The 11891-nt window shown below is 41.2% G+C and overlaps 2 protein-coding genes across 2 annotated transcripts; both read right to left on the reverse strand.

The window, feature by feature from the left end:
* Positions 1-514: 514 nt before the first annotated feature.
* On the reverse strand, positions 515-6898 carry prph2a (peripherin 2a (retinal degeneration, slow)). The gene is made up of 3 exons (XM_022206307.2): positions 5652-6898; positions 3959-4205; positions 515-1807 (listed from the first exon to the last, which is right to left on the reverse strand). The coding sequence occupies exons 1-3, from the start codon at positions 6230-6232 to the stop codon at positions 1601-1603; spliced, it is 1035 nt and encodes a 344-aa protein (XP_022061999.1). The 5' UTR covers positions 6233-6898; the 3' UTR covers positions 515-1600.
* A 1562-nt stretch (positions 6899-8460) lies between these two features.
* tbcc (tubulin folding cofactor C) lies at positions 8461-9631 on the reverse strand. Its single transcript, XM_022206305.2, has one exon. The coding sequence runs from the start codon at positions 9583-9585 to the stop codon at positions 8545-8547; it is 1041 nt and encodes a 346-aa protein (XP_022061997.2). The 5' UTR covers positions 9586-9631; the 3' UTR covers positions 8461-8544.
* Positions 9632-11891: the final 2260 nt, after the last annotated feature.

Genomic DNA, 11891 nt, shown 5'->3' on the forward strand with positions numbered 1-11891 from the left:
GAGTTGGCCTCTTTGCTGTTCCTGCTATTGCTAAGCCACGCTGGCTTTGATATCTTGGCTGCTCATGCTCATGGCTGCTGTTTGCAGAATGTGGGGATCTCAGTTCAGATGTATGTGTTATTAGTGGATAAACAGAACCTGAATAGTTATTATTTATCAATATAATATGGGCTGAAGGGATCAAAGGATTTGTTTCCTGCATCCTCTGAAGTCGAAGCTCATTCTGAGGCACAAAAATGCACGAAACCAATAAAACTCCAGAGTTTAGTTTCCTCAGACAAGTTTTTTGCAAATACAAGTGCATCCATTATGCTGCTGGTGTTAAAGCTCACACTCACACGTCTTTCTGTAGGACATGTGAAGAGTCATCCCATGCCCATGTGAAAGCAGTAATGCCTTAATAGCCCTTATCCTATTGGCTTAATCAGGAACTCTGCAGCATGCCTCGCTTCTTGATCTCTGGTCTGTGCTACTGAAGGTCAAGACAACACAAAGTCACCGTTTCACACTTGGATCACATCTCTACAATCCTTTATTCATGTATACAACCAGCATAATCTCTTTTCTACACAGACACACAAATCCCCAAAAACATTGGAAAAAAAACTTTACATGGATTTAAATAAAACATTAGCTTAATTACATTATTTTAAAAAAGTTTAATGTTTTTGTCATCATTTCTACACTATGTACAAAGACCCACCAGCTGTTAGAATATACATACATACAACAAACAGATACTGAATGCACATGGGAAACACCAAAGAGGATTCAGATTACAGTACAGGGGTCAGGAGCCAAGATTTAGCTGCCATATCTGCCGTCCTCCATAGATTTGGAGTTTCCCTCCTGATTCCCATGAATCACTCTTCAACCTTGTGCTGCAACATTCATGCATAATTCATGCTGATTCCTTCCATTCAGATTTTACTCCATCTCAGGAGCTTAACCAGTCTTCAAAGGTGGACTGAAGTATAAAAAGAGCTGAGTTGGGGAGGTTTAATTTGTTTGCTTTCTCTACATACAGTAGTAGCTACGAGCCAAAGCGCTATAGACAGGTCAGAAAATAAAAGTGTGTCGTGGGTGGTAAATATCCTCCATCTGCACCTTAGGCTTCCCTGAGAGGGGGGGTTGCATAGCAACCACCATCCCCACCAAACTATGTGACAACAAAACAAAGGAAAACTTACGTACTTATTTGTGATCGCAAAATAAACGACATTTATCAACAGAGCGCACACAGACTTGACTTCTTCACTTTTTTTGGGAGGGAAAAAAGGATCAAAATCCACCGAATGTCAGAAATCCAACTAGCAAATATCTTAAAAATATGCTTTGAAGCAAAGTTGGAGCTTGAGAAGGATTAGCTTCATTGGGAGGAAATTAAAAACCATTACTCATGCTACTGAATTTCTCTATGTGTGAATCTGCGGTATTATTGATTCAAGGAGTCCGTTGATAATGAGTCCATTTAAAGGAGTTCAAATATGTGAGTAGGTCTACAAAATAGAGGTTGGTAGAAAAGTGTAGTACTCTCGTAAGTCCTTTTTTTCTCCTGGTGAGGTGGAGCGGTGTCAGTTTTTGCAAGCTGGGGTTCAGCTCAGCTCACTGTGGCCACCGCTGCCTCGCCCCCCTCCTCCACCTTGCCTCCTTTGCCCATGGCCTTCATTTTGTCCATGATGTCAGTGAACGTCTCCTTCACGGTCTTCTCCAGGATCCAGCCCTCGCTCTCGCTTTCTGGGTCCTCAGGGTTGGCCAGGGTGGACAGGGAGCTGTTGACGTACTGCATGCCGACGGTCACAGCGATCTGCAGAAAGGGACAAGAAACACATCAGACAGGCCTCTCTCATGACAAATATGTTCTGTTTGTAACCATGACACACAGAAATATTAGAACACAGCTCCAGGGCTCTCTAAATTATTCATTTCTTATGCTGTAGTGGGACAACAAAATGAATTAACTGAGCTCCAAATGCCACCAGAGTGAAGGAACTCTGGTGGCATTAGTCAAATGTTGGGTGAGTTCAGGATTATGAAGAATCATAAAAGGCCAAGCAGATAAAAATGCACATTACCATCTTTATAAGTGATGGAAGTTTTGAATTAGAGTCGCAGCAATAGCAATAATTTTGCCGATTAATTGATTAATTGAATTAATTAAGTGAAATGTTGAACATTTTATGGGTCCAGTTTGTCAGTGTGAGAAACAGTTGGTGGAAAATTAAATAATTTTGAGCTTTTAAATTGAAAAATGGAGAAATAAATTGACTAATTCATCAGCAATAAGAATAACTGTTAGTTGCAGATCTATTTTGGATATCTTTCAATAGCGTACATGATTTTTTTCTTCTTTTCTTATTAGCGCAATGTGACAACGAGCCGATAGAGATCAGTCTGAACACGTCTCTGAAAGTGAGAGTGTTACAGGAGGATACGTTTTATTGACTGGATTTATAACAAATATATATTTCCTAAATCCTCAAAGTAACCCACAGAATAGAGCTTCAGCTCTAGTCTCTCATTAGGAAAGTGAACAAATCAGGTCCTTTAAATGGAGATATGAGGTGAGAGGATCAGGATCCAGGAACTGGGTCCGTGCTGTCAGATTAACCCATGACTCCATCTCTGAGCCCACTATTGGTGTCACCATGGAGACGCTTGCATAACTCCTCTTAAATCTGGACGTCTGATCTGCTTCCATCTATCACCTCAATCCATGTTTTTAGAACAAGGGTTTGTCTGCCACATTTCTGGGACCAAGGGGTTATCTGAATTGCTCTATTTAGCGTCTCCTTCATCACTGACTTTAAGGATTTGTCTGTTAGTCTGGTTTGTGATAGCGAGCAAATACTTTACAACAACAACAGCAGATGTTCTGGCTGAGGAGAGTGTTGAGGAGAAAAACGATGCCATGTGGCTGCTTCAGGATTACACTTTGGGTAGAAAGTAGCAGGTGAGATAAAGGTAAGCTCCACACCCATACGTGGCAAAGGTGGTTCCAGGGAACCCATCAGTCTGCCAGCAGGACGACATTCAGGTAAAGAGGACCGAGCTGTTTGGGCAGGAGATGCAGTAAGTGGATATCACTAAATACGGGGGTGGATTGTTGGAGGGAAGACGAGGAGAAGATGACAGAAATGCCAACTGGGTCAATGCCTTGCATGTTTATACACCTGACTTCTTACAATTAGGTCATCAGAACTCTCACCCGACTTTCTGACAATTCATGGAGCCCTGAAAGACCCGACTGTCGCACTGATACGTCACTTATTGTTGTTTCATCTGGATGTTTGACCTTCACTGTGCACACTGATATGTATTCAACATTTCATCTGCTGAAGGAGGAAACTTTCTCTGCTGATACCTGAAATCTGACTTTAAGATGTGGCTGTTTTTCATGATTTTATGACATTACAGTTAGTTTGCTGCAATCATGGTCCAGTACTTAACTTATACAAGTGAAATGTGCAAATCTGACCTTAAATAAGATATCTCATATGAAGAAGATACATTTTTTTGCATTTTGACCACTTTTTCAATGTCATGTTGTTAGCAAAGTGCTTGCTAACTGCTAGTCTGTTTCAGATTGTCTGGTTTCCCTAGAAAAGTTCAGCGACAGGTATCAGAAGTTAACCAGACAAGCATTTAAAACCAGTTTGTCTTCATTCATGAAGTCTTCTCTTCTTTAAAAACAACTAATACTGGTTGAAAAGACTTGAGACTTTCATAAATCTCACTTGTCTGACGTGGGAAATAGGCCTAAACTGCAGTTTTAAACAACTTTCAACCACTAGTTTGTGTTTTTTTTAGCCTCAGGGCGCTTTAAAGACCTCGTATTTCACTTCAAATGTGAGATTTAGGCTTGCTTGATCTCCCGTGCAGTAGTGTGGTGGGTGTAGGTGGAACATCATCACATTGGTGTGAATAGTGGTGTCAGTGTCTCTGTGGTCGTCCTGACCTCCAGCATGATGACCAGTATGACCAGGGCTCCGATGGTGTTCATCATGCCTCCATAGTAGGACAACAGGGCATAGCGGCAGCCACGCTTCCACACGTTGAGCTCCTCGGTGTAGTGGTCGTAGCTGTAGTGGGCTGAGTTGTTGGTCATCTGGAGCTGGATGCAGGGTCTGGGGGAGCTCGGGTTACAGCAGCTGAACGGGACTCCATCCATTAGATACTGGCCGTCCACGTTACTCCCGATGCGGCTAAGAGGATGAAGCAAAGCATCACGTCAGCATCACGTTATGATGGGTTGAAGGTGGGATGGAATTGAAGGTCAACAAGCACAAATTCTATATTTGCAGTGTGGGTGGGCTAAAATTACTGCAGGTATAAATAGCAAGTCAAGGTTTGAATTATCTTGCAGAAATAAGCACAGTGTGCGATGTCTTACTTAATTTTTTGTGACTAAATGAAATCTTTCGACATCCTAGTAAACTGTGATCCAGCACTATGCAGTCCAATACATCATCACGCTTTCTTACCCCATGAGCATAAATCAAACAAAATCATCTTCACAAACCTCACAAAAACCACTAATATACAGCCATCAGTCGTCTTACAGTTTGTTTAAAGACACCAAAGAAGGATTATTGATTCTGATTATTAATAATGTTCTGCTTTTGCAGATCTACATATGACACATATGAAGAGTTCAAATAAGTAAGCTGGGAACCCAAATTTACACATCTGGGTCAGCGTTTGATTTGAGGAACAAATCTGAACTGTGATTGACAGTTGTAGGTCAGTGGAAAGACAAGTGTGATTGGATCACAAAGAACAAAGGGTCAGAGGTGCTGTGGTGATGTCTGAAGCCACCAAGCCCAAAAATAATGCCCCAGATAGCACAAAACTACACAACATGCAGGAAAGACCATTTCAGAAAGTTCTGAAATCAAATCAAACCTATTAGAAAGTTGGTACTGAAGATGATGTTTGGGGTTGTGACCTGTAATGGCACCACAACAATTTAGATTCATCACCGGGTTGGAGAATAAGGGAGTTATTCTTCAGTGCTTTTGATATAAAGTCAGTTCTTCTTATTTAAAATATCTAGAAACTGTTAAATTGGCCGGTGTTGTTCCTGGTGGGTTGCCAAGTCCTCTGCTGATTGGACAGGACACTGATTCTTGAAAGACGTGGAACACTAATCCCAGAGATTAAACACTAATTGCTTCACAATTGTTTACACAAAGTTAAGAGGAACTTGTTGATCAAAAACCGCTGCAGACATCCACAAGCTAAAACAAAGAAGCTACAATAACTCAGAAATGGAACATTGTATTTAATCCTGCTTGTGCCATTTTGAATGCATCTTTTCAACTGTAACTTTTCCTGTTGCTAATCACGAAAGCCCCTCCTCTTGACTTTATCCATAAAACTGCCTAGTAACCTTTTCCACCCTCCCAGCCCCCAGTACTACCTGGGATAGTAATCCTTCGTGAAGAAAAGTGAATAATACACCCATCGTGACCCACCTTCCCCTGAAATCCACTTACACTGAACTTAACTTTGCATAGACAGCCTTCTAACCTCAGCAACATCCAGCTTACCATCCTCAGTCATAATCTGAGGGGACCTACTTTACCGTCACATCACACATTGATGACCTCAAACTTTTACAGGTTATCTTTCAATCTTTCCCAACTTACTCTTTGACTTCCTTTGCGCTGAAGTCCAGGTAGCGGTTGCTAACCCACTGGATCTCAAACCAATCTCTGTAGTTGTCGTTTCCGCAGCAACGAAACTCCATCTGCATCAGGTCCAGGGTCCTCTTCATGTAGCAGCGTCCAGGTGTGTCCGTGTCTTTGTAGTACTTCATGCCGTTCCTCAGCCCCTCGGCCAGGGTGAACTGCAGGGGGATCCTCATCAGGAAACAGAGCAGCGCTGTGACAAATAGCAGGGCGTTGAACACCACACAGAACACCAGGAAGCTCTTCAGCATGGGCTTCCACTTTGCAAACTTGGTCGGGTCCAGCGAATCGTAGCAGACTTTGCCTCCAAAGGTGTTGATGCCACAGGCTATTAGACCCATAAATATGAGCAGGTTGGGCAAGAAGTGGCTCTCGTTGTTGTCCATGAGTTCTGACCGCTTTCGCAGCTCGATCTTGAAGAACAGGCCCATGCTGAAGACCAGCACGCCAGCCAGTACGGCAAACCAGTACATGAACCAGACTGACTGAGCTAGCTTCACTCGCTTTTTCAGATCGAACTTGACCAACATCAAAGCCATTGTTCAATCTGCGAGGTGTCCCTGCCTGAGAAGAAGAGTCGAAAGATGATCTAGAAATGCAGAAGCTCCAATTTGTCCAGATATTCTTGCCGACCTGCAGTACCGTTCTCCTTGTCTGTTTTGTTATCAAGATCTCCTCTGGCTGGTCCAACAGGACAGAAGAATCAGCTCAGCCTGTAATCCATTCCACGGCAAAGCAGCAGAGATGAAGACCTCAAGGACACCCGAGAGCAGCACAGGAGTCTTATTTCTTCAAAGGTTTAACTTCTTCCATTGTACCAGAAACTTCAACGTTCACGAGGCTTTATTTCTCCAAACTTTTACCAGTTTTGCTTCCCTGCCGCTCAGGTGAGGCCGATCGTGATGTTCCACTCTCTTGGAGAGGTGGAGGATTGCCGAGGATCCTCATGATTAAACTCAAAGTTGCAGTACGTCATGCTAAGCTCCAGTAAGCGGCCTGATCCAATTTACAGAAATCCCTCCACACAAGATGAGCCTGATAATAGGCTGCTGCCAGGGACCATAATTGGTTTGAGTGTTCACGTGGTCACGGTCGCCTCGATGGAACACATCGCGAGCTGCAGCAGCTCAAGTTTGACCAAGGCCATGGACATGAAAGTGGAGCTAATTATGGAGCATAGCCATTCACAGATGTGGGGTCCACAAGCTCAACACAACCCAGATGCCTCCACAGTGGAGTAAATAGGCTGGAGTAATGAAGCACCAGAAACCCATTGACAAACAAAAGAGGAAGATCTCAGACTCATCTATTAATTGATGCAATATAACTGTACATTGGAAGAACTGATTTATACTCAGGCTGCACAAATCAGAACAAAACTAAGACAAACAGAGCAGATAAAACATGATGTTGATTAACGTGGACATAAGTAGTTGCAGAAAACTTTCTCTTGCGAGGTAATAAACTTTAGCACTCTCAGTAATGCACTTAATGTCACTTGGCGGCTCTGATCAACACAGTGTCTGACGCAAACATGTGCCAGATCCTTAAAATGCTTCTCAATGCTTGCAGCTGGACACAAGAGCTGCAGCATTGCCAAATGTCTGCAAAATGCAGTTAGAATGGTGACTTCCTCATGCACTTTTCGTTGCATCATGCATCAAGATTTTGTATTTTTATAACTGTATTTATGTGCTAAATTATCAAATGTTATCTGGTTAGCAACATATTCAAGAGACAGCTTAAATTAAGAAGTTCTTTTTGTAATTTAGGTAATTTTTTCCCCTTGATGCCACATAAACATATTAAATTCAACTTTGTCTTCCTTTCTAAGGTTAAATCATTTTTAATCAATGCTTCTAATTATCTTCTATTGTGTTATGTTTGTGTCTTGTCTCTTTTTAAACTGTCAACTTTTCATGAAATGTGCCTCCATTTATTATGTATAAGCACTAAAGTATAGTTCATAACACACTATAATGTAGTTAAATACAGCTATAAGGTCATTTAAGTATATTATGGATGTATCTGACTGTTTTGCAATTCATTCCTTGATTAAATACTGCCTTTTATCTTGTAAGCAGCTACAGAAGTAGTTATATTTACACATATCTGCTTACAATTATATTATTGCATGTTTTATATACAGTATTTACTGAATTTTAAGCATTGTATTAATGTTCAGATACTGCTTTTAAATGCTAAATAGCAGGACTTAAAGGAGCTTATACCTCAAAAGATTGATAAAGGCAGAAATATGGTCCATTTAAAGAGTTTCTACTTTGATTTCTCTGTAGGTTAATTAACTCATTAACATCTTTTAGTGTTTTCTGAATGAAGAAGTTTTGATGCAGTAGATCTGAATTAACATAAAGATCAGAAACAAATGCTTCAGACTGTAAAAGCTTTATTGCTTTTAGTCTGTTTGCATCTCAGTTCAGCGGTGGCTGCTTTGAAAGCTTCCTTTTGTCCAGCAACACAGGGCTCTTTATATAAATGTACGATAATGTAAAATTATTATCTACCACTGAGGAGCGCTTTAAAGTTTCTGGTGTAATGGATGGAATGATTTTTTTAATTGTAACTTCATTTCTATAAGTTATTTTTCCTCTAATAATACCAGATCAGAAAGCAAAATATTGAAATTTGTATTTAAGAAACTGCATTTCTTTACTGCAACCCAGTAGTGATGTATTCAGAGGCGGTCAGGTGGATTTGTTCAGATCTACCTTTGAAAACACTTCATGAAACCAACAAGGCCATCAGGTCTGTGAACACATGCTTTTATTAGTTTATGTCATGCTTTGATTGACATATAAATTTGGCAGATATGGGCTTAAAACGTTCATTTCTAGGAGTCCCAGCTTGATTTTCTGTCTGCTTCTGGTAGGACAGTCCAGTTCGGGGAAGGAGTTCCTGCAGCCAGCCAGTTGAAGTCGTCCACCTCCCTCCAGTTGTTCTGCTGCCGGTCTAAACCAGACACAGCAAAGTCCTCCTCCAGGGTGGGGTAGGACCAGGAGAATGGGGCAAAGCTCAGCCCCCGACAGTCCTCTATGATGGCCCGGCTGGTGACGTGGAGGTACACCTGGGTGTCGATGGTGTTGTGGGTCCTCAGCTGCTGGCAGGGGAAGGCCAGCGTGCTGTTCCTGCACTGATCGATGAACACGGAGCTGGACACTGGACCACACAGGATCTCACAGCCGTCGATGTTCTTCAGGTGCAGCGTGCTGGGTGAGCCCATCAGACGGACCTTACAGTTAGACAGGTGGGTCAGAAGCACGTCCTGTTTCTGGATCTCCTCCGCTGTTTTAGTGAGAAGCTCATCTTTAACGTTGGAGAAGCCACACTGCTCAGAGGTTCCATCCACTACGGTCACATCTGGATCTGCAGGTGGAGGTGTTCCAGCAGCGTCAGGTGGAGGTGTTCCAGCAGCAGAGACTTTTTCTGCTGCTTTAGTGCGAGCTCGGAAGGCGAATTTCTTCTTGGGCAGAGCTTCTTCTCTGGTCTCAGTGAGGGAGGTCTGGAGCTTCTGGAGAGCAGCTTGGGCTTGTCTGAGTTCATATTGTGTTAAAAACATCAAACTGTCGTTCAGAAACTTCTGCAGCTGGGCGGTTTTAGCTGTGGCCTCATCCAGTTTCTGGGTGACTAGAGGCCGGTCAGCTCCGGAGCAGGAGGCCAGCAGCTCCTCTATGTCAGCCCGCTCCCTGTTGAAGGTGCTGGAGAAATACTGGACCTTCTCCTCGGACACAGACTGGCTCTCCTTAGCTTCCTTCCTCCGCTCAGCATCTTCTATTCTCGCCTGGTGCCGCTTCTGGAGTCGCTCTTGTAGTCTAGCGGCACCGCTTTCTCCGGTAAACCCGTTTTCCTGCCGAACTTCTACCGTCTCCTCCATGTTGTTGCTCTGCCAGTTGTTGCGGAAGTGATAACGCCTCAATTTCTTCTTCGTGACTTTCGCAAACTAAAGCTATAGATGCGCAGCGCCACCTGCTGTACCGGATGTGTGCAACAGAAAATCCCCTGGACCACAGATGTATGCATACAGAAGATATATATTCACATCTATACCCTGGACAGGGACCTTAAATTTAGAGGACAAAATTTACAATAATGAAAAAATAAATAAATAACAAGATATGTAATCGAAATACATGGTATGAGTTAATTATATATTAAAAGCATCTCTTAATAAGACATTATATATATATATATATATATATATATATAACTGGTATATTTTATCAGTATATAGATAATATTACTATTGAACTGTTTTATTTTTTCATTATTCTAAAATAAATGTCTAAGTTAGTTTATACATATATATTTAAATCATATATATTTTGGAAAACTTTAAATAGTATATATTTAATATATAATTTTAGTATAGCTGCTATTGTGGATCAACTTAAATATTTCAAAACAGCTTGCAAAGTAAAATAGGGTTTGACCTTTTTTCTTTAAATTTTAATTTAGTTTTTCATCGTTTTGTGTACCTTGGAAAATGGAAAAAACAAATACATTTTAAATTATTTCAAATCAAAACTATCTTCTGACCATAGACTGTATATATAATGGACGTAGCATCTGGCTCCAGAATTGAAGCCCACCCGGAAGTGTCAAAAACTTGCAATATCACGCCGTCCGCTAGGGTTGGCTCCAAAAAGCTTTTGCTCCATAGACCCCAATTCATTTTTGGAAAAAATAAAATTTGATAGACTGATGTTCTACAGCTCAGGATTTTTTTCCCGTTAGTTTTCATGGTTAAAATGAGAGATCAGGTGGCCGATCTTAAAATAAATCAATACTGAATTTTAAATAAATCGTTAAAGTTGGCGGAGCCAGGGGGCGTGGCTATACTTGATAGACAGCAACAGAAGCCTCTGCGGTAAAACGTGGGCGGGATAAGAGAGTCCTCAGCCAATCCTGCCCCTAGTTGCTCTCCGGTCCAGCCTGTTTGACGCTTTTTACGTCACTGGCTCCAAAAAATCCAAAACGGCGGCCAGGAAGTAGCAAAATCCGGGCTTCATTTTCTCGGCGTTGAAACCAACGGGTGACGTCACGGTTAGTTTACGCCTGCTTCTGACCCTGTCTCCACAAAACTCACACTGAAATGCTCCGAGATGACTTTTACTGTGAATTGCAGTTTGCTTATAAAACTGATTTAAATTGAACTGACATTAGCTCCAATTTATTCCTTTTCTGTTTTAGTTTAATTCAACATTATTTTTCAAATCACTACTATTTTATAGCTTTTCTATGCTATTGTCATTTTTCTGAGTGATATCTGGCACAAAAGTGTCCTTCAGGATTAATATAGTTCTGTCTTATTATGTCTTGTCTTAACCATATCCTTTAGAACTATATTATTATTAATCAATATTTAATAAAAAATATCCCTTATTGTTTTTATTTTTTTAAATAATATTCATATTAATATAACAGAATGAGAAAAAAAACCAAAGATCTTTTTTTAAGTGCAAAGTGTGATTATCACATGTAAAATACAAGAAAAGCACTCAGAGAGAGCAGTCCTCCTCCAAGGCTGTCGATTCCCCCATAGGGCATTATCAGAAGTGTAGCTTTTATTTTTGGAAATGCAGCATTTGTATTTTAGTTACTGATGATCAGAAATCACGGCAACATAAAATGTGTCCATTTAATATAGATGTACCCAAAAACAAAAAGACCTTGCTCTGAGTGCAGGCGTGTGTTCTGCATGTGTACGTTATGTACGGATACCGGATCACGTGACCTAAATATGTCGTGGGCAGTGGGAATTGATGGGACTCAGAAACACCCCCACAGTTTAATCAGCTGTTCCTTGGATCATTTCTGATGGATAAGTCCTGATAAGTCCTCAGTGGTGGATTTGTAGTAGGATCACAATCAGCTGATGTAGTGTTCACTGGTTGTCATGGTTACAGTGACGCTGTGCTGCTATCTGACAATGATACAGAAATCTTTAGCAAATCTGTGGATCCAGACTATAAGCTGCATCTCTGCCAGAATCTGATCACTTGGTCCTTGTGTCATTTCTGACCTTCACTGGAAATTTCATCCAAATCCGTTGGTCTGTTTTAGAGTGATGTTGCTGACAGACAGACAGACACCGATCGTCACATAACTGCACTGCAATCCTTGACAGAGTAAAAAAGTAAAGTCCAGTGACTAATATTTCATTTCATTTTACACAATATT

This window comes from Acanthochromis polyacanthus, chromosome 19, assembly GCF_021347895.1.
Source record: "Acanthochromis polyacanthus isolate Apoly-LR-REF ecotype Palm Island chromosome 19, KAUST_Apoly_ChrSc, whole genome shotgun sequence".
NCBI lineage: Eukaryota > Metazoa > Chordata > Actinopteri > Pomacentridae > Acanthochromis > Acanthochromis polyacanthus.